The 23,932-nt window shown below is 39.9% G+C and overlaps 1 protein-coding gene across 1 annotated transcript; it reads right to left on the bottom strand.

Moving 5' to 3' along the window:
* Positions 1–3,814: 3,814 nt before the first annotated feature.
* RB195_011051 (uncharacterized protein) lies at positions 3,815–4,021 on the bottom strand (the record flags this gene model as incomplete). The annotated part of the gene is made up of 1 exon (XM_064192309.1): positions 3,815–4,021. One exon carries the CDS (start codon positions 4,019–4,021, stop codon positions 3,815–3,817), a length of 207 nt encoding a protein of 68 aa, XP_064049892.1.
* Positions 4,022–23,932: the final 19,911 nt, after the last annotated feature.

The raw sequence follows: 23,932 nt of genomic DNA, 5'->3' as shown, positions 1-23,932 counted from the left end.
TTCTGTCCCTACCGTACAACGCACGTGCCACCCTGAGTGCACTGGAAGCACGTAAACGATTTTTCGGATCGTTCTAAAGATTTACGACTTCTTCAAGCTGATGGCGAGAACAGTAAAATTGGCGAACTTCGCCCATGTAGTGACCCATCTTCTAAACAATATCCGTCACCTAATTTGCACTTCTTAAGCAAACTCAACTGAGGTCAGACACTTTGAGCAGTTACACAACTCCACTAACGTCAAGTAATGTCCTAAGATCTTTCAGAAGTTATGACACTCAAAAACCACATCTGCTAGCAGTTTAAACTCATTATAACATGGCAACAATCGAGCGACGGGCATAATTATGAGTAGCACGACTATAAACCACGGTCGTAAAACTCAGGCGGAAGTGTGCCGACCGAAAAAGGGCAGATGCATGCAGATGGCATGCAACTGCATGCCTTGCCGCCGAGGTTTGCACCGGCTCCGCGCAGGGATGCGGGATTGACTCAAATGTTATGAGATAACAAAAAAAAATATGCTTTCTTAGCTCTACCAATTTGCACGCTACATAAAGCCCTAAAATAGGAGATATTCACGTTATGAAGACCCTTCATTTCTGGACAGGCACAACCATTCTCAAAAACACAAAAGATAATTCACCATAGTTTTGTCGAGAAGAGGTTTGACTTTGAAATATTTTTGTTTCGCAACATCTATTAAGTCCTTTATAATTGAAAGCTTCGAGATCGGCTTTTTGATCGCATCAGCCAACTACTAGCTCAATCACTTCAGCTGAAAATGGCATTGCTTGAAGGATCATAATTATATGTTATTTAAGGAGTATCAGTAATAGTTAGCAATATATCAAAGGAAACGTTATCTAATCAAAAATGAAAGGTTAAAGGGTGAGTTATATCCTGGAAAGAGCAGAAGAAGAAAGCAAAAATTCAATGCAATATGAGAAGGCCAGTGTTGTGTTAACAGTAGATCATAGATTGACGTTGAGAAGCGCATTCGTTAAATTAACAGCAAAAATGTAGATTTTACCTACTATATAAGTATACTCTATACTATGTCTGAGTATCTAATATATAAGTATCTACTTAGTGCATAACGGTAACCGTGAACCCTTCATGCTCTGCCACAGAGGGAAATTTTCGATACTGGGTTTTCTTCGGTGTAAAAAAGGGATCCAGAGATGCATATCTATATGTGGTCTGTATCCGAGTTTCAGCGAAAACATAGTCTTCTACAATCACCAAAGTAAACCAGCAAGGATTGGTCAGTTTACATGAGGAAACGACTCATTGCACAGGCATGAGTGGATAAAAGAGCGTATGATGTGAACTTTGTCAACAGACGTGCGAGAGGTGATGCTTCGTCCGGTTATTCTCGCCAATATCCGAGTCTAATAATCTGTGGATTTAAAATCGTATCGTCAGACTTACCAAACGGCTTAGAATAGCAGCAATCCTATTGGACATCAGGGAAGTTATAAAATTGTCAAAATCAAAGCCCTTAAAACGACGATGGACTTGTTCATCCCAGGATTAATGAAGGAGAAGTAGATTTTTTTTTTGGAAATCGGAAGAAGTTCTGCAGCTACTGACCCATGGAAGTTGAAAAAAGAAAAAAAAGCGTCACATAACGGAACAGAAATATTCAAATTCAATTTTCCAGATGCGATGGTGTGTTTTACTGGCGGCATTTTTCTGTAGTGCTACATCAAAAGGTGCCGCAGGAGTCATGCGAACAACCTACGGTATCCGCGCTGATAATTGGCCCTAATTTAGCACTACTTGAATCAACACGTTGCGCTCATGTCAGTTCAAACAGTGCAAATAGTTGTAGAACATGCAAGTCTTCAAAGAAATCGTTTACACTGTTATTTTAAAGGGTTAATGAAGGGTTATGAGGAGTAATGTGACACTTTGTAGATGTTTTACAACTAATTCTCATAGTTAATTATGTATTAATGAACATGCATATGAAATAAAAAAGAACTATTTAGAAATTCTCAGAGAATAAATTAGAAAAAAAACGAAACAGACTGGTAGAGTTCAATAGGCATGGAAGCGATCGGTCGGGTGCGGCACGAATAAATTGGGGCAGTTTTGCAATTCGACCTGATGGTTTTTATCCATTTCAATCTCTTTACGACCACGTTATAGAAATTTGCATACACAGCGAAGCAAACGCTTCCCTTTTATCTTTGCCGATGCCCTGTTAGGAAGCAGCGATGGCATAAGGGGAAACTGGCCGACGACGTCTATGGTCCCTTTCGACAAGCAGTGTGGTCGCATATGTACATCTTGCCTCATTCTATCAATTTCACCTTAGAAAAATCTGCGGACATTTTTATTGGTTGGCTCAGACTTCAAAACTACATAAATATAGAAACCGTATTTTACACAGAAAAGGTTACGAAGTCCTTCACCTTTCCTATATTTAGAGATATTTTCATATTTGTTTAATATTTTTCTTAAAAACGAAGGTATGATATCGAAACACGCAAACCTTTCATTCACTTTCTACTTGGTCAGTCTTCAGTAGAGAATCCGTGAGGAATTAGATTAACTGCCAATTTTAGACCTTTTGACATTAGATAAAAGCTGATGCTGAGGAATCTTCAAAGACTTGAGAAATAAATTCAGTAGGTTACCTGTTTTTAGAACAAAATACCACAAAAATTCTTTTGCTCTCTACATTATTGCCGCTGTGAGACAAGAACCGAAATAAGGAGGAAAATGAGGAACTAAAGCTTGCACCGAAACACACATTTCACAATATTGTTTTTTTTTTGATAATCCCGACAGTAAATTTATTTTAGAAAAGGAAACCTGATAGCGTTTCCGTAACAACTCGTTCGATTGATTGCTCAATCAACTACTAGTTCAACTAATTAATAGACGCTTAGTGGTTAGTAGATCCCGAAGGAATGCAATTTTCACTTTTCATTTCTATCAAAATTTTTTAGTACATTTGTAGGACATTATTAGAAGTCGACTTCCGCTTTGGTCGATGACCCATCGGAAAAGTAGAAGCGAAAAGAGTGGATGGTTGGAATCCACATTTCTGTTGACAAACTTGGCAAAAATCGCTCTTGTTAGACCTAACCCGGAATTTTGATCACTTCTCGAGTTAATTCTTTTCTCGCTCAAACATGTAAGTTAGAGATTATCACAAAGACCTAATGAAAATGTGGGAATTTTTTCAAAAATTATTAGTTAAGGCAAGCTTTTCATTACGTTGACAAGTTCATCTCACTTCCAAATGTTGCCAAAGTAAAGAATAATTTAAGGTAAGTACATAGTAAGCTAGTAAGGAGGATAAAGGATACTTAACTCAGAAGGACAAGTGTAGATATTCGAGTTTAAGAATCAGTTACGATCGCATGAAGTCGAAATACTAAAGTTCTCCCAGTGAGATATTTTTGTTTCCCAGAGAAATTCTGGAAGGAAATACACTTAATTGAAGAAGCAAAAAAATTTTGGTTTTTTTTTTACTTCCTATTGTAAAAAAAACTAGTTTTTCCTGTTTAATGAAGACGTTTATGAATTGGTGATAGAAAAAAGAACGGCAAACTTTAATTGCTTTCGAGTACAAAGTGGTAACACGTTTTTCACGCCAAATTGATCAAAGAAAACTTCCACATCGCCGCTAAAGGATAATTATGGAAAACGATGACGACACCTTCTCCATGAAGGAATTTTCGTTCTTCTCGTCATTCATTGTACTCCCGCTTGAGGTGTCGAAGCTAGAGATCTGTTCTAATCCCCAAATATGCAGTGTCACGAACTGCTTGGGTCGAACGGTCGCCACAAAGGTGCTAACGACTGTTGATGGTGTCGATTGATACCCTCGGTGAGTCGCAATTTCTTTCGGGCGCTCCTTTAGCAGACAGCCGATCAGCAGCAGCAGTGAAGTTTATCGCCCTCTCAACTGCCCGCTCTTGTGCCGAATTCTCGCCTTTCATTGCCTCATTAATCGCACGGCGAACGTTCTCGCCATCTCCATCTCGTCGCGTCGCAAACATCGGTCTGCGACACACGAACACACTCGCTCGCCCACCTCAGAGCACCTTTCATTTTCCCCACATATCACCGTCTCATGTCACGTCAACGTACCTTTTTGTCAGTACCGGCGCAAACGAATCGACAACAAAAGCCATTCTTCCGAACTTCTTCCAGTGGCGCACACGTTGGCAACTTGTTCTGGGCGTAACTGCCGGAAAACATACGCTTTTTCCGTGTTTTCGATTCGAAAATCCAGGCGGAATCCAGTCGTCCAATAGCTGAGCAATTATGATTTTTTACATATAATCGGTGATTTACGACGGCTCAATGAGACTCGCTTCAGCCTGCGATTACGGGCCAACAAACGCTGCACCACCTCACTGACGTGCATTTCCGACTCGAACAACACCGCATCTATGATAGTCTAATTGAATGTAGCCTTGGACGAAGGCTTTGAAAAAAAGAGAAAATTATACGGTATCTGGATGATTAGGCGAATTGGCCACCAAAGGTCCGTAGAGGCAGTGGATAAGGATCAGATCGAAAAGAACCACAAAGAGATGGACAGTTGTGACAGACCGTGAAACGAGGCGAAGGGGCAGATGATGCTCAGAATGCTGCTAAGGTGCAATGATTTATAGATGAAAGTGAAGTGATAAATGCAGCGACAAATTATAAGAATAGCTACGATTTTGTTCGGTCAACTTGATCTACTCAACTTGATCAGGACACCTAACATCAGTAGTACAGTATATCATGAACAAACTCTATAATAGCAATATTACGGCTACTTCTAGAAGTCAGACATGAGCAAATTTGAGCGTAAGGTCTTTTGCACAGTCAATTTTCGTGTTTCATTTATTAACACTTTTTTCGAAAGCAGAGTATTATGATTTAGATAATCTGTCGCTACATGGTAGAGCCGTGACATCTTAATCTCGAAGCAGCGGCACCGTAACAAGAGAACCTAAGAGGAAGGGTCCTGGCTCAGATATGATTTTAAACAGACAGGAGATGTCATCGTAACTCTAACTGTTCATGGAATAGAAAACAAGCTGATTTGTGTTCGAACTGAAATTGTTGAACGGACTTAGACCTAATACTACCAACGAGTCCTTCTAACAAAGTCACTTCGGGACCACCAATTTCGTTTAAATGACGAACAGGAAGTAATTATTGTAGTTGTTCGTGACGCTGAGAGGTGCTAGGTATTGGATCGATGATAGTCAGCGTGTGCTGTTTAATGTGAGACTTAGCGCCACTACCGTAATTCATGAGATGAAAAGAGCCGCCGCCGGGCCCGCACTATCAAAAACCTCCCAGCGAACGCCGTTGTGTGGCTGACTCATTCGGCTTCCGTCAGCTGATCCACTCTTTTGATCTACATCTGCTTCTCATGCTCATTTCTTATGATTTCTGCACATAATGTGTACGTTGTATGCGTTCTTGCTAACCCTATAGAAGATGAGGAGTGAGTTCGATATGCTGCGAATGTTCTTCACAATAATATCACTACAGTTTTAACTTTTTTAAAATCTCCTATATATTATGCTAATTCATATTAAACAATATTATGTAAGGTTGGGCTAAATTTTCTGAGATTCCACGAATTCTAACTAATACTAAGACTAATATGCGCGCCACAAAAACACCATATAAACTGCACATCTACATTTTACTTTCATTTTAATTCTTGCTTTCCCATTACTATCTGCACAACAGAATACAAGGATAATAAACATGCAGCTACGATTATTATGGTTATATTTCCAAGGATAACATATGCATTATTTGAAAATTTGAAGCTTTCTCTCACATAATCAGCGTCCCTTATACAATGACAAAATTCCTATTCAGCCTTATTTCTTTCTAATTTTTTTTAGCACTTTCCAAGTTTTTGATTTTTTTATTCTCGTTTTCCTTAGAATTTATGGATTTTTTGAAAAATTGTTCAAATTTCTTTCTGTTCCTTAAAAAGTACATAGCGTGTCGACGGCATGCAAAAAAAATGTGGGCAACATCGGTCCTTCTCCTTCTTTCTTCATTATTCAGGGTTCGCTTCTTTTCTCTTCCTAAATGAAAAACGGGATGAAAATTCCTCTTTACATTCTGACGGTACAGAATTACGACTATTCTTTCTCAATTTTTTACAAATACATATTCCTAGTTCAATGTTCAGTTCGCACAACTTCCCTTTTTCGCTTGTGAAGAGAAAATTTTCAATTCCCGTCAAAATTTCCCTTCTACTATCTCCTCATGGATGAACGAATTCCAGTTTTCTGCATCGCGGTGGGTGTTCTAACAATTGCAGTTGCTGGCATAAGTGCAGCCGTAAATTACAATCAAATAATGGACCCAATTCCGTTTGTTCTGACGTGCAGAATTGAAGGTTTGCATAGAAGAGGATCACCTGGATTAGTACTGATTAAGAAGAATGAATATCTCCCTTACCTCCCTTAAGGCTTCCAAGCTTCGTATTGCAACCAAACTAGTTTTTTGAAAGCATTTTATATACATGTGCGCTTACATATGTTTCTCATTTTTTCGCCAAATTGTTGACACATGTAACTCTGTCAAAGAAATCAGAAGATCCCCTCATCGTTCTCCTTACTTGGCTCTGTATGATATATGTATGTCACCACAGTTGATACGTAATGTGAACATTTCGACAATTTCCATCATCAATCGATATTTCTCTTTGCTCCTGATCTTGATGGAAGAACTGGTAGATGAAGTTTTAGCAGCGTCCACAGGATTCCGATCTTCCACACGACTCCTGAAAAATGACGCAAAATTGTTATGATAAGAAGGGGTCCAACATGGTGGTTAAAGAATTTAAAGGTAGTAAATGGATGTGAAATATAGGTAGTTTTTTTTCTGAATTCCTGGTGTCTCTCAAACCAACGATTGAAGCTCCATCTAGTCGTACACTGACAGTTGTTTGAAATTTCCAGAACAGTTTTGTTTTGGTTGAGGAGGACCTATTCAAATAGCAAGTTATTAGTTATTTTGAACAGATTTTAGCAAATTGACCTAACCATCAAATTGACCAATCCAGCAAGACGAAAATGTTTTGATGCCAATCGCAAAGTAAAAAAAGATTGTCAACTTCTTATCAGTAATGCCGATTTTGAATATCAAGGAGTTATTGGTAGAATTTTGTTCCCATCAAGGCAAGTGTGAATGCCTTTGCGTATCAGGTGATTATGTGTAGAGTAGAGTTGAAGTGTAAACCAGTATACAAAACGTTCTAGCCTTCACTGTTCAACGAACATTCCCCGTTTTCCTTTTTCTTCAATGCTACTCTAAATTCGCCTGAGTCACACAGCAACTTGCATAGTAAAGAAGGAAGGGAAAATACGCGACAGGCCGGTTTCTGCCTTTAGTAACTCTTTCGAAATCAAAATGTCACAGTTTGGCACTATTTATCACAATGAAAACGTTACGGATTCCTGATACAAGATGCTTGCTTTATCTAAAGCTTAAAGGCATCACCCCACGAATCTGAGGTGGTGCGGATTTCAGGTGGAGCATTCGTATACGGGAGAGTAGATTATGGAGAGGGGTGTGATTCCGTCAATTTCTTCCTAATTGCCGCAAAAAAACGGTCCGGAAGATGCGGCGCGTGCAGAAGGCTGGCGCACTCCAGTCGAACTCCTTGTAGAAAATGGTGCACCAGAACCCCCAAAGCCCTATCTTCGGGGCCGTTTTCTACGGCAATTAGGAAGAAATGGACGGAATCACCCTTCTCTCAATAATCTACGATCCCGTACACGAATACTCCACCTAAAATCCGCACCACCTTAGATTCGTGCTATGCTGCCTTTAAAAAGGACAACTTTAAAGGGTGATGGGTAAATACATAGCGTGTAATTTGGGTCCAGTTTTGCAAAGAAGAAGTAGCATAGAATTGCTATCGAATAGGAATCAATATAGAAGAAACAAAACGACAAAAAAAAACAAACAAAAACAACAAATAAACAAAACGTTAACCTTTGATTTCGAACTCCAATCTCTACACGGAAAATCCAAAGATAGAATAAGAAAATACCCACACTAAACGAAAAACGTTCGTGTCGAAGCCGAACGAGGAGCTGTACATGTAGATATGGAATTAGGGCGCGTTCTTCTTAGTTTGGTAAAATGGTGAAGAAGAAAATGTTATAACTATCAATAATTTCAATGGACATTTCCGGACGTTGCGCCATCATAAAATTATAGCAGTGGGAAATTTTGAGAAACAATTTTTTACTTCCAGAGCGCAAACGAGGTATTTACCGTTTTTTTTGTACCCAAAAAACCGAGTTTTTTCCCTACATGTAAAATCCTTTGTTTTGCAAAGGTGTTCACGGAATACGTTTATTACGATATGGTGCAACTGATAGTAGGAAAAACTTTTCCGAGTACGCTCATCAAGAATGAGTGTAAAGGAATGACTATATGGTCATAACCATTTTTCTGTAATTTATTTACCAATTTTTTCTGCTTTTTTTCCCAATTATTCTTTAGAGGATTGAACATTCGTATATGCAACAAGAATTTCACCTTTCTAGCTACTTATGCATCAATGATGTTCTCCAAGACAGGCATAGTTCAGAACTCATACTGTCTATTGATTATTTCTTTTCAAATCTTACTACGAATATTTTTTGCCTCAGTGCTGCTCGAAAAAGGAAGTCTATGCTTCAGTTTCTGATGTTTAAGGGTTTCCTTCGGTTGCGACTTGTTCCTTCTAATCTGCCCAACGACGCAACTCATCACAGCCGCTCGCAGTGATGCGTGCTAACTAAGCCGCAAATTCGCTCGATTACGTTAGAGAACCTGAGATCAAAAAATATTTATATTTATGGTAACTCAAAGAGTCATTATTAGTATCTATACGAAAATTGTAGAATAGAAGCAGCCTGAAACTTACTTGGCATCTTGGCTAATAGTGACACCCTCTCATTTGCGACCGTCTAAAGTTCGATGTGGATAATTCTCAGAGAATCAGGGCGCCTGAGAGCTGGAATACAATTAAATAGACAACGAACACAGATTCCTCGCGCAACATTTTTTTGCATCAAACATCCAACAGAAGCTCAGCTCCAGAAGTTGGCGTGGTATCAGTTTGGTGCAAAAATAATGCGCGTTTTCGTTGCCTTATCTTCACGACAAAATTTTTTTGCAGTTACACTCATCTTTAATATTAGGAGCCGTAAGATTGTTTAGCGCATTTCGTTGTGGTTATAAGTGCTGCAGTGATGTTGAACGAGAATCACGGGGACCACATGGGGGTCAGTACCAAGGATCATAAGAAGATGTCCAAACAAGATTTTCACCAAATCTTCTCCTACGAGTTCAAGCTGGGAAGTCTGCAGCGGATACAGCTCGGAATAACAACGTTGTTTGGGGTGAGGGAACCCCCAAATTTACGGTACGGCGTTCCTTCCAAATGTTCGTTGTGGCGATATGAGCCTCGAAGATAAGAAAGGTTGCTGCCTCCCTTCTGAAGTTGACGACCATCTGCTGAAAGCAATCATAGAAGCTGAGTCGCTTAAAACAACATGAGAGGTTGCCCAAGAAGTAGGCGTTGACCATTCAACAGTCGTCCGGCTATTGGAAAAAAACTGGGAAGGTGAAAAAGAAAAGAAACCGTCGTTTCGAGATCTGCTCAACGCTTCTGCTACGCAACAAGAACGATCCATTTCTCGATCACACTGTTATGTGCGATGAGGAATGGATCCTGTACAACAACAGAAAGCGTTCTGCTCAATAATTGGACGATGGTGAAGCTCCCAAGCACTTCCCAAAGCCGAAAGTGTAACCAAAGAAGACCATGGTGACCATGGTGGTGGTGTGCTACACGTGTAATCCACTACAGCTTCAAGAAACCTAGCGACACCGACACCGCAGAGAAGTACTGCAAAGAACTGGACGAACTGCATCGAAAACTCCGACTTCTCCGCCCGGCGTTAGTGAACAGAAATGGTCCGATTCTTATACACGACAGTCACTCATTTCAAAGATGACGCTACTGAAGTTGTACGAGTTAGGCTACGAGACTCTGCCTCACCCCAATTTGGCCGAACCTTTCGTCGACTGACAATCACTTTTTCAAACATCTGGACAGCTGCCTGAGAGGTAAGATCTTCCAAAACCAAGGTAATGCTGAAAACGACTTCCGGAAGATCTTGGGACTCCGAAAGCTCGAACTTTCATGCAGCGGGAATAAGCAAGAATGCGTCTCGTTGCATGAACTGTAATAGTTTTTTCGATTGATAAAGTTGATTTTGAAGCGAGTTATAGCGTTTAGAAGTAATGTTTGAAAACGCACATTGTTTTTGCACCAACCTAATACCTAAGACCTACCTGAGATCTACTACTATGAAAAACAGTCATGATCGAATCTTTAGAACTAATTTGAGCATTTCTGTCGTACAAGGTTCGTAATTTCAAAATGCTGCTTATTCTCACTGGGATTACTAGTATAAACTATTATTAAAGTTCATTCGAACTCTAGATCAATATTGTTACCTATCTCTAGTGCCACATATCGGACTTTTGCATGTTCAGAAACAAAAAAAAAATCAAATCCTTATATGACCCCTCCTCTCGAAGGCCTCTTGGTCAGTCACAAATAAAAAGTAAGAATAGTCTTCCTAATAATAGTAGATAGAGCCGGTTTTCAATAAAAGATAAAACTGCAAAATAAAGTGAGTGAAAGGAACTATTTCGAATCAGACGTATGAGTTAGGAGAAATCAACAATGAGCAAAACAATTGCAATGCGTCCACACCATTTGTCTATTTCTAAATCTTTACCTCTCATCCACAACGCTTCCATGTTCGCAGGACAAATTTGTCTCTCCAACCTGTGCTTGGTATTCTCTCGACGTATTCTGCGGTATTTTCCATGGAAATTGTGGAGTGGAAGTGGGAATTTCAATTCTCTGCCCCAATGTTCCTTCACTCAGAAGGAGTTCGCATCCGTAATCGTCCCCACATTTCCTCGGCTGTGATGCGATAAACAGGTACTGATATGATACGCGATCATTATCTTTACTGTATGGAAAAAACTATGTAGCTAAGAGTTGTGTAGAACGATGCGCTTGACTTGGTACACAAAGATTTAGTATACAATTTAGGGATTGCTGCTGGTAATCTTACCGCATGATTTTCGTCTAGGTAGATAGTCGGGTAGGCGTAGATAGTCGCTTAAAATTGGTAAAGAAGAAAATGAAAATTGAACAGAGCGACATCCTTCTAAGCAGTATGCGAGGTTAAAGTTTTAAGAAAGAAAGTTCATGGGGGAGCGAAATCTTCAACCGAGTACCAATTATTACCACACGCTGATAGCGGCAGTTGTAGCGCATTCGGCTGGAGGTTCCGCTGTCTGCACCATCGATCGGAGGTTCGAATTTGCCCTAGGGCTCACCAAGTCTCATCCCTCCGTGGCCAACAAATTGTGATAAATAAATAAGTAGCCCTCCATTTTGCGCATGTTGGAAATTTACTAGAGAAGAAGAAACTTTTGTGGACCGCAACCACTGCTGTACTGTCGTTATATAGACGATTGCTGCACTGTGTGCCCAAACCCATATAAAATTGGGCACCTGCTTACTAATTAGTGGGCAGTGTATTAGCTTTACGAAAAATTGCGGAAAACGTAAATTCAGTGGTTGAAATCTGCTTATGCAACGGAATAGCGGAGGACCATATGATATCTATTGGCAAAAACATCTTGGCACGCCTCTCTATCTCTCTTCACACCTGGGCAGGATGTTGTAGGTAACGTGTACGTGACCTAGTCTTCCTTCATCCCTCCGTGGTCAATAAAGGATAAAAACAAGAATAAAGTGCCTGCGTTACAAAGACTTGCGGGGGTTTCTATCCTCCCAGACAAGTCTAGTACCAATTTATCGACCACGGAGGGATGAAGGACTTGGTGAGCCCTAGGGCGGATTCGCACCTCCGCTCGATAGTGCAGACAGCGGAAGTCTCCAGCCGAGACTACAAGAATTTGTTTATCAGCACTATAATCGGTCTAATCAAAGTTATTTATCCACCATGTTAGGACCTAAATCCAGTCTAACGTAGGCGCTACAACTCTTAAAAGTAGTTAAGTTTTAGCGTTGGTCTTGCTTTTGGGTTTAAGCATTTCCATTTACCGATTTTGAAGCTATGGTTGATAAATCCGCTTGCTACGCCTACTCCAGTGCTGCTGTTCTCCACTCTTTGGTTCAAATTGCAGCTGTATTAGATTAAATTGCTTTTGTTCCGCAAAGGTAAAACCACAATACTTTTCTTGCGTTCTGTCCTTGGGAATCGTTGCACGACAACAACGTTTCATCAATGCCTGATTCAGTGGGATCTCTTCAGGAGGAGAAGTTGTTAGAAGTGTAGATTACGAGTATGAGCGTAATCAAGCTCATTTTTCTCTTAACTAAACTGAAAAACGGTGTGTGGAACTCCCCACTCCCAAATTTCCCACTAGCTACCGTTGTACGCGCGCCGGATCAATCAGAAGCCCATTCATTCTTTCTGCTTGATTAGAATGTCGAGTGACACTCACTGATTTTCGACAACCCTCTCGCAGACGGCGCCCGTGTGCGAAGAATTTTTTCAAACAACCACATTCATAAAAACTAGAACTGCCAGTGGAACTGCGGCTGTTGTTTGCTGTAAATCTGTGTGCTCGGCAAAGACGGTTATTGTTTTTAAAGGCATCACCCCACGAATTAGGCGTGGTATGGATTTTTTTTTTGGAGTATACCTATATCGGGACGTATTCAGAGGCGGCTCCGCTCATCTCTCCCTGCATCACTGTAAACAGACGGCTGCAGAATGCGGTTCCTTACGATGTCCTCTATTGCAACGCGCCACCATTGCGCCCCGCCCTCGCCTGCGATTCGTCGAAAATCCATTCGGACGTCCCGATTGGCAATTCACTTCATTCGTATACATAATCGACGACCCGATATAGGTATACTCCAACGAAAATCCGCCTTCTCCAACTCCAGATTCGAGGAGTGATGCTTTTAAAGATGCAAAATTGAAGTCTTTTCCCGCAATTCACTTCATTCGACGATGGTTTCAATATTGTTGTGGGATAGTTGATAAACCATCACTGCAAGGACCACCACTATTCACCATTACTTCTGTCACAAGAACGCTAGATTTTAGCGTATGATAAAGCTTAAAGCAGTTCTCGTTGACACATGTGATGCGCCATATAAAAACGCGGTTTAGTCTATCATGTATGTTTTGGGTGTGAACTGAAATTAGTCACAGCTATTTGTGACGCTGTTCATTCGAAATTACGGAATCCTGTTCGAAGTTTGAGTATGCAACAAGTATTGTGGCGCTTCAGACCAAACTTTGTACACAGATGACGCAGACCTTCAACCACTTTTCTCACGAAAGTATCGACCTGTCTATCAGTTATATCGAAAACGCGGGAACACTCAAAATTCCATTAATTTTGCGTGGTTCTACTTTAGGCACAGCTAGAACTTCTCTATTGGGGCTTTGACATAGGCTGACTACATATGTAGCAAGTACCTACAGAGGAGATATTGTTTTATTGCTTATCGTGCTCGTGCGCTTTCTTTCTGGAATCGATTATACCTTGCCAACTGGAGCTTCAGCATACACTACTATTGCGAATACTAAAATCACTGTACAAAGTTAAAGGTGCTTCAAGATTCAAGGGTGAGCACGGGAGAAATTTTTTTTTGCCCGATTTCGAAATAGAAGGCTGTTTATAACAATGCGCTCAGCGGTTAATTTGGAATTCGTTTAGATTAGTAATTAAAAAGTTGTCAATGTTCGGATCTGAACGTATGTGTGAAATGCAGAATTTATAAATTCTTCTAAACTTAAAAAAAGAGAAATTGAAAAGCCTTCTTAAATTTTAGCGTTTAAACGCAGATTTTAACAGAAAAATTTCCCTGTTTCTTACTCTGAGAATGCTTATTGTCACTACAGTATATTATATTATATTACATACATATTATTATATTATATTATTATAGTGCAGTATATTGCCACATCAGCTGTGTAGAGAAGTTCCCGTAAGTGTTTTGCAGTAGGTTAGATAGGTTTGCGCAAAACAAAATGCGCTTAGCAATGTCTAAGACGAAAGTTTAACGCAACATTCCTATTTAGCATTATTTAATGCTATTATTTGCATCTTAATTGTATTCAGATTTCGATTTCATATCTGCTTTGCGTTCATTTCGTTTCACTTTAATATTTTCTTTACCGCATTTGACGATAGTTGTGTGAGAGAGAGATGCGCAACGAGTTCCTTCAAAGATTTCATGCCAGACATGAGAGCCTTCTGTCCGCAAAAATGCGACGAAGGGAATCATTCTAGCCTATGAGCCTTACTACGTACCCAAAATAATCTATATACCGAGTTGATTGCTTCTCTACATTGCTCTTATTGTTACATGAACCGTAGATACGGCCACTTTTGCGGACTATAATTCTGAGTGTGTAAGAATTAGTTCGTTGGAAAAAAAAATCATCGTTTTAATGTCTATGTTGTTACGTGCACTTTAAATGCCACAATTTTTACAGATCATAATTCTGAGGCTGTATAAATCTGTTTGCTGAAAACACTTATTGTTTTAATACTTAAAAAAAAAAACTACTTAGATCGCAATTATATTCTAAGCAAATTCATTTACTACCATCCAACTTATTTCAGTGGTTGCAGTAAATTAAAAACATTACTTACAAAAAGTGATACTTCTCTTAACAAAACTAACCTACTTCTCAAAAACAAAGCTGTTTGAGAATCAAGGATCAATCGATGTGGAACCGACATGGGGAGCATCCTCGAAAAAATGGCCGTCCATTTACAAATGCAGAGCAACAAAAACAATCTCACAACGAAGGTGACATGCAGCTGATGCGGTCGTCAGGAAAGTCGACGCAAAGGCGGAGATGACGGGCAACGTTTTTTCCGGTCGGCAGGTAGCAAACGCAAAATGTCAAGAGAGGCAACTCCAAACCGTTATGCTAAGGCAGCGAACGAAGGAGAAGAACTCTAGGGGCGTTGGCGTTTGCGCAGTGACCTCGAAACATATAGCCACGATGGCGCTTCTGAAATTGTGTTTCAGAAAATGCACTTGTGGACTATTTGAAAACATTGAAACATCCTTATTCAAGTCGTGGAGGACGACATTTCGCCGACAAAGTTGAAAAATAACATTTCCATATCTTAATTAATCGTTAATTAATTGACTGGGAGATTTAAGTTGATCTATTTGAAAGCAGCTGAAACAGCTTTTTATGCGCGAAAGAGCAGCTTTTACAGAGAAGAAACATTTTTAAAATAACTCCTTTGCAAATATTAGGAATTCTAACTTTGCCACGGCCTAGGCTTTGATGGGGACAAAATTTGAAGCAATGCTTGGAAGAGGACCATATCACTACTGAATCATTTCTTAGTTTTATTAGATTTACCGCAGATTAGTTGTACCTCACCCTCATTAGGGTGAACACTTATTCAGTCAAGTGTCTATCTTCGATATTGAAATAACTATCCAACAGCTACAGAAAGTGTACAAATCTTCGACTGCAATCCCAGTCCTATGCTGAACCCGCGTTCACGAACATGCAGGAGGGGAATTTAGGTCATTTACGACTTCTGCTCAGATCCTCTTCAACAGCGATATCCACCTGCCTCCTCACCACCTGAGAGACGATGAACATGTCAGTTCAGTTCAGAGATCATCCCTTCGAAAGTCCGACATACCATCATGTCGGTAAAAAACCGTACTTCACCCGGTCCCGAAAGAATCAAGCCTGAACATCTGAAGTGAATGCTCATCATCGCACTGGCGAGGCTATCCAGGAAGTTCAACTGCATATGCTTCTGCGCACGTCTCAATTCCATTCCAGCTCTTGAAGTGATCGTTCCGAAGTGATGAAGCTGCGTCACCGACAGCGACTTCGTTAGTAGTGTCGAGGACACGAAAATATATTTACATTCGGCTATACTACACTTTGTGAAGAAAAAGTTCTGAGGAATTCTGAGGATTCTGAGATTTGTCGGATTCGAGTTGGAAGAATTGTCATTAGGACAACGTCGGAAGATTTCGCCTAAATTGTAACAGAGGGTATAGCGCAGTTGGAAAAGGTACTGCTGCAATTGCATGACTCGTCGATAGTTTGAAACTGGAATAGTGTCCAAATAGTTTTCCTTCCCTTCAAAATCGTTATCAATTGGTGTAAAACTTGTTTAGCAGGGCAAACCCACTGACTTGTTACGTTGACTAGTCTCCGCAAGTCATTGTACAGGCTAGACATGCGTTCGTAATCCTCAAGCAACTTTGAATCAAGGTGAATGCATTGGCGTGTCAAAAGCTGATTGATTGATTCCGGACACTTTACCTTTTATCCTTTGAATTGGAGCACAATCATCACTAGTAGCCATGGGGATTAGATGTGTTTGGAGACTGCCTGCAGTCTTCTGTGCTATATTCAATAGTCGTTGTGCCACTGTTTACTTCACTTGTTTAAACGGAGGAGAACTTTACAGCTTAACGCGGCTACGCATTTTCGTTGGAGTGTGGCGTCCTTAGACATATCCGACCCCATCCTGTTCCCATTTCAACTAGAGCTCCCGTAGTATCTATCCGTCGCTATTCCATAATCTGCATAACTTTACATCTCGAGTGAACTGCTTAAGTGTCCTCGAACCTTCTTTCACCACCTCCGTCGAAAACATCCTTGTGCAACAAAAAGACTTTTTGAAGCGTGAATCTGGAAGCATTCTCAAGACAAGTTATACAAGACGAGCGAGCGATCTCCTTATATTGGCCATGTTCAACACTCCTTGAATCTTGGCATGTTAAATACGTAGCTTTTTATTGACTTGCTTAAGATGTGGCCAAGATTGGTAGTGATATCTATTAACTGCTAACGTTTCGGCATTTTAGCCTTCCTTAGAGCCTGGAAAAAATCAAAGCCATCAGTGATTCTTTCTCTGAGGTCCCTTATCACCCTAGAAACCATTCAAACGGCAATTAAACTCAAACAGCAACACATCTGCTGAATTTGGCAACGATTTGGTAGCGCAACAGACCAGCACATAACACTGCTAAGTCACAGGGGTGTTTTTACAGGAACCCCACGGCCCCCGTAGATCAAAACCCGCAGAGATTTTGATCTAAGGCTAGTTTGTTTGCGATCGAAGCGTACTCATCATTTCTGTTCATTTTTGGACTTTTGGCGGTGGTCGAAAAAGCCTCTAGTGTTCTGCGTGCTATGATCCCGGAGTCGAACGATAGTGTAACACTACAGTGTGCACCGAGGCAAGCGTTAGCCGATGTGTTGCTGCTTGATTTTTACTACAGTTTGAATGCTTTCTGTAGGGTGATAAGTGGCTTGAAAGAATAAATTGCAAAGGCGAAAACGCCGAAACGTTAGCTGTTGATAAATATCAAAACCAAACTTATCACGACCCTAGCAGATCAATAAAAAGATCTTATAAAGTGACCAAAGAAGGGAAGACGGCTTTCTGTGACTATCTCAGAAGGTCAGGCATGCGATGCTTTCCACATGTCATCTGTCGCACTATAATCACTTTTGAGTATAGTTCTTCGTTAGAGCACACCATCGTTCAAATAGCCTAACAGTTAGTCTTATTGCGGGCAACGTTCGCTATCGTTTCTGAGTTCATGATAAAAATGAGGTATGAGGCTGCTGAGAAGGTAGACGTAATGGAATTTACTGAAGAGGACTTGTGCAACGGAAACGGTAAAAGGAGAAATCTTTCAGTTAGCTTTTCTGTTGTTCATTCCTGTCTCTTCACATAACTACTTCCATTCTTGATCGTCTGCTACTATTCGCACGACATTTTTTTGCTGTGTAAATGCTCTTAAATGTGTTAGGGACCCACCGGTGAGTCATATTCCTTTTAACGTTTTTTTCTGCTCTTGTATTAACTTCTTGACATATTTGTAAGAATGCATTAATAGTAGCCCTATGATGCTGTAAACATCAACATGAGCAAGGAAAATCTCGAAAAAAGGGTTTGTTAAAATGTGCCCATGCTTTTTCGTATATTCTTTTGGATTCATGTGTAATCCATCTTCGTGACCTTTTTTGGTGTTTTGCTGTGTCCTTGCATCACTCGTACCTACTGCCTCGTAGCTTTTTCATTTATAAACGAAGACCAAGTGCGACATTGTGGTTGCTCAAAGTGCGGTACTTTTTTATCCACGTTTGTTATCATACGATTATCTTTGTTCCATGTGTGTTCGTTTTTTATTTTCCTATGTTTTTGGAAGAATCCAATCTAAGGATCACTCAGTGCTGCCATCACCAATCAGGGAGACTGTCAGATATATTATCTGTGTCAGAGTACATGATTCGGAGACATCAAAACCAGTGTCAAAGTTTATGTTCAGTGTAGATGCAGAGAATGCAAGCTATCTGCTAGAATAAGGATTGAATAGGAGAAGTCGTTTTTGAAGTGAGCCAAGGGACACAAGGTAGTAAATGAAGAGTGGTCAGTCGTGACCTTAGAACAACGATGGACATGTATTCTGGGTTGTGATGGAGATGCCTTTTGGTTCGGCCCAGTCTATGTTGCTTATTTTTGCCTTCTTCTTTCTACGTGTTTTCTGTGCGGTACGACTAAACATCGAAATCCGAAAGGTATATAAAGCTGTGGCACACTGCATTTGGTAGAGATGCGGCTCAAGAATGTTCAAGTATCACATTCTAGGACCCTTTTGAGTGATTTTTCTCAGCAACATACTGAATTCCAGAATGCTAATCATCCATCGGTCTACCAATGCTGTTCGAACTGTTCAATGCTCTTACTAGTCTACGTCGCCTATGTTTGGGTCACATTTAGCGAAATTTTCCCCGTAAATATTTTATTTGTGCAGCTGGTTTCTGAGCTCTTCATGTACGATCAATGTGAGCTTTGAAATGGTTAGGATCTCATCTCTGAACTAGTTACTGACCTAACAAACATCCGTGGTAAGACTACCGAATTAGTTAATGCTGCTGCTGAGTAAACAATGTTTTGCGAGCGCAGCAGGCCTTTTTCGTACTTCATGAAATGTATTATGAATGTGAGCAACTGTGACGGTCAAAGCACCCTTTTCGAACCTCCTACCGCGCAGATGTCCACTATAAGCGGCAGAAGCAGCGTTAAACGTAGCGTAGTATTGAGTTTCCCGCCGAGGTGCAATACACCACGCAGTATTATGGTTCCATCAGAACACCGGAAGGTGAAGCATCCATGTTGCTTTTAAGACAGCTGCAGAATCTGATCACGGCAACCAACCTAACAACACTCTACGCCATTTTGTGAATAATGTTGGTGGTGGAACGGCCGACATTCTAAGCCAAAATCGGTGCTAACCATAAGTGCGATAGCGAGGAGACGGTCCCCTCCCAGATGAAGGGGTCCTGCCCATATCGGGCAGCTGAAAGTGAAGGGGGCTAATATTTATATTATATTATTGTTATTTTATATTTATGTGAACTTTAAAAGAAATCATGTCCCATGTCCGAATGAGACGTGAATCTTACTGTTTTCTGTGCCCTCTACTGAGTTACGCAAAGAATTACGAAACTACGAAAAGAAAAACTTTCTCCTATTTTAATTTTTTTTTACAAATTTCTCTTTTGTTTTTTTTCCACCATATTTCTTTGCCGTATTTCGGTGCCACCTTTCCTATACAGTTTTTCTCCATTTCCTATTTTTTTTTCGGGTATTCTGCCTTCCTTCCTTACTGACGGGTTCCGGGGAAGGCAGTTGATATTTTCTATGATTCCGTCTAAGGGCAGGAACGAAACGGAAGTTGTTTTATCGGGTTTTTCTACGGTATTTTTTTAGGAGCAGCATCCTTCTCCTTTGTCATTACGGTTTTGGAGATTGAGCATGTGGTGGGACGAAGAAGAAAAACCGAAGAAGAATACTACTTTGAAACGATACTATTCTGAAATTTATAGTGTGTGATAATAAAGGTTGTGATGCTATTCGTTAAAACCTTCTCCATAGTAGAGCTGGCAGCAGCATGTAAACGAAATAAATTAGAGTGGCTGGAAATGGGAAAAAAAGTGTTTCAAAGTGTTCACCAAAAAAAGGACACTGCATGTAGCTAATCTAACTAACTGAATCAATAGTTTTTGAATAGTTGTCCTGAAACATTGTCATGCAGAAAAGGCTACGATAGAGGGATTTGTCGTGTTAATTAAGAGTTGGCAGAACACAAAATTGTTTTTATCGCTTTGTTTTTACTGTTTTCCAGGTGTCATCATTTTTCAGTGTTGTGGTCGAGCCGGGTATGCGACTAAGAAGATAGGAAAATAAAACATCATTTATTTACGTATAAGTTGCATGGCAATAAATTTATCCATGTGTTAACTGGGTTCTTCTTCTTCTGAAGAGCCTCCACAAGTGAACGGGCAGGCGCATCTGAAAAAAAAAATCAGTAAAGCAGAGAAGAGCAGGAAATGATTTCAAAAAACCTACCATGTAGATGAGGAGGCTGTGTTGCCGAAAGTCAGATCACCACTATGTGTCCGCGCAGGGGCACTTCCTCACCTTCCCAAAGACTAAGGACAACGTTAGCTGAGCTGTTTCTCTATCTTCTGTGCTGACGTCGGCAGGACCCTCTGCTTCAAAAGCAGAGCGTACCTCTTAAATGGTTTCAGCATATCAGAGCAACCGGAACATCGGAAAAAATTGGACAAAGTAGTTTGGAGACTTCCAAAATGTAAATAGTTAGCATGGCAAAGAACATTGCCAGGAAGTGAATTGCCGTTGTCGTTACATAGTGATTATCATTCGTAGCGGACGTGATTTCTCCGCATTGGAGTTCCTGAGCGACAGGCATGATTTCGAACTCTTTAAAAATCAAGGAAAAGTAGATTTTGTAACATCTACGAACAACAGACAAAGCCATCAGTTTATATTTGATAAACAGGATGAAGTAAGAAGAGTTAAGATGAGCAAGATAAACATGTTCGTGGTGAAACAATGAGTGTTTGCTCATTCTATAAAAATTTGTTTTACCAATTTTATGCGGACGGAACTTAAAAAGCAGGTTGAAATATGTAGGAATGTCGATGATGTGAAATGAGCGGAGCAATAATTTTAACACAACCAACTAAAGGTGGAACCATAGTATTAGTAACTAGAGAACGAATACTTGCGAGGTCACTGCTGCAGAGTTACGAAATCTATCCTGTGGTCATACAGTTAGCTGAAACATCGATCCCAAGTACGATAGATGATCCGAAATATCCAATTTCAGGTCTATTTTTTTCATTTGTCGTCAAAGTGAGATGACAATTTTGGTACCAGTTTGTAGAGGAATTTCTCCTCTATCTCCTTACGCTATCTTTATTCTGATTCCTTATGTTATTTAAACAAAGTCATGTGCTCAAAACTGGAAACACTCAATTTTTGATGCCTAACTTTGGGCCCCAATTTCTCGTAATGAAAAGCAATGAATGTGTTGTGTATCGGTAGATCCGCCATGTTCTAGGGTATCTCCAGATACCCTTCACTGCTGTACGATTTTTCCTCTGAACGGAAATATTAGTTGTTTATTTCAGCGAAATTTTGTTGCTGTAAAAATCACGCTCTGACTGCACATTCTCGCTCTATTGCTCGGTGGTTCCTTCTCGGTAATGTCTCATTTCGTAGCTTATTGTACTCTATCTACTGCGATACTGTAATCAGAAGGCAGGTAAGTGACTAAGATTTTAATCTCATGGTTAACATTATTTTATTTTACACGGTAATTATGAATGAATATTCCTTCTTTTCCGACTGTTCCGTCGTGCATTTGCTTCTTACGTTGAAGCGAATATCTGCAATGGAAATATTCGAATTTCTTACATCTCTCAACATGCTAAACTGTTTACCCCTTTTTTTTCGTGGTGACCGGGGGTGACAGTTCAAGTGAAGGCACCGCCGGTTACCACGAGAAAAAGGGATAGACATACCATAGATGAGATAGTCGGAGCACCGCCTCCGAATATCACATCTATGGTGCTAACGTTTGTTAAGTTGCAATGAAACCTAGAATGTCACAGGATGTCAGATAATTCAATTTCAATGGATCCCTGTGTCACATCACACACAAGAACACCAAACAGACTACACTTCACAAAACTCAGCAAACACCTCGCGTAAATGTGTAGGAACAATCACCACATAACCTAAACAATACTTCTAAAAATACACGCAATTAACAGCGGTTCATAATGAAGACGACTACAAGAAAAGGATTGTTACCCGTAGTATTCGAATTGTGCATCCAATTGAAAAAATTGTGAGAAAAAATCAGCAGCACGACAACAAAAGGATAAATAACAAAAATAGCAAGTTTCCCTACATACATGCATACATACATATAAAGAAAAAACAGAAAAACTATGAGGAACTGAATTCAACAAAAGAGGACACGAGAAATGTTAAAGAAAACATAAAATGTAGCTAATAAATATGTCCGGAGTAGTGCTCCCACAGATCTTCACAGTGTTGCAGTACGCGGATTCTTGGTTTTGCATTAGAAGAAAGAGGAGTCAAAATCCTCTGCTCTATATATATATATATATACATATATATACATATATATATATATATATATTATATATTATACATATATATATATATACATATACATTATTATATGTAAGTATATATGTATATATACGTACATATATATCTAAATCCTATAATACTAAACGGGGCTGGAGTGGCGCAGTCAGTAAAGAGGTCTGCTTTTGCCCCACAATCGAAGGCTCGAGTCCACCCTGATACCAAGCAATCCTTTCATCCTCTATGCCGATAAATCGGTGCCGGACCTGTCTGAGAGGACAACAGCACTGACTTGATCATCGACTGGCCCCGCAAGCCTTTGTATAGGTCAACACCCGTTCCAAAACCTCAACGATTACGAATTGCAATAAAACGCGTTGACGCATTCCAAGTGGATTGATACGCCAGTGACTTTATCGTTTATAATACTAAACACAACGATACTAACTATCTTTGGCTATAAAATTTGTCATGAGTGGGCAGTTAACAACTCACTTCACTCCAGCAACTCATTCAGATATGTATAATCTTTTCTTCCTTAACAAACACATTCATCGGAGTTTCAAAACTCTCTAAACCGTACTCAAGCGATTAGCGTGTGGTTCTGTAGACTGCAGTAACTCATGAACTTCATCGACGCCGATGCGAGATAACCTCCAGCATAAGGTGAAATTTCTTAGATATGACAACTTGACAGTATAAAAATTTCTAAATGGTTGTCTCCGGATCTAGCATGGGCGGAATTAGTTTCCCCATGTATTTATTTACCCACAAAACTCTTCAAACATGTAACGGTGTTTAATTACAGAGATAAACTTGTCTAAAAATTTTCTGGAAACATCTTAAACAACCTGTGACTGCTCTTTCGCCGAACGCCATTATTAACAACTCTACATAAAAGCTATCTGCAAATTCCCATTTATATGGCTACAAGATGTTTCTGGCTTTTTGTCTCTCTTTCAAAAGCATACGAATGTCTTCTTTTCTTTTTGCCTAGACCTAATCTAAAATAGCTTTAAATGTTTTTATATTTTCCGAGAGAGGGCAGATTTTTGTCAAATCCATAATTCCATGCTTCCATAACACTTCCATATCTCCATGCGAAGCGTCAGTCACGTACGGTCATCGCTTCAACTTTTTTTTCTGCGATCTGCCAAAGGATAGTTTAAAGCAACTCTCAAACATAAGGATTTGCATTTTTTTTTCAGTAACAGCGACCGGGAGGGGAGTAAATGAATGGTAGCAATTTTATCCTTACCAGCGAATTAAGGAGTACAGCGACAAAAGCAATTATCATCCTGAAACACGAAAATAGTCACGCTCGAAGTCTTCGGATTATTGTTTCGGATTTTCGATTCTTC

The sequence above is a fragment of the Necator americanus genome, chromosome III (genome assembly GCF_031761385.1).
Source record: "Necator americanus strain Aroian chromosome III, whole genome shotgun sequence".
NCBI lineage: Eukaryota > Metazoa > Nematoda > Chromadorea > Rhabditida > Ancylostomatidae > Necator > Necator americanus.
The sequence above is the reverse complement of the archived record's forward strand: the minus strand, read 5'-3'. Positions and strand labels throughout refer to the sequence as shown.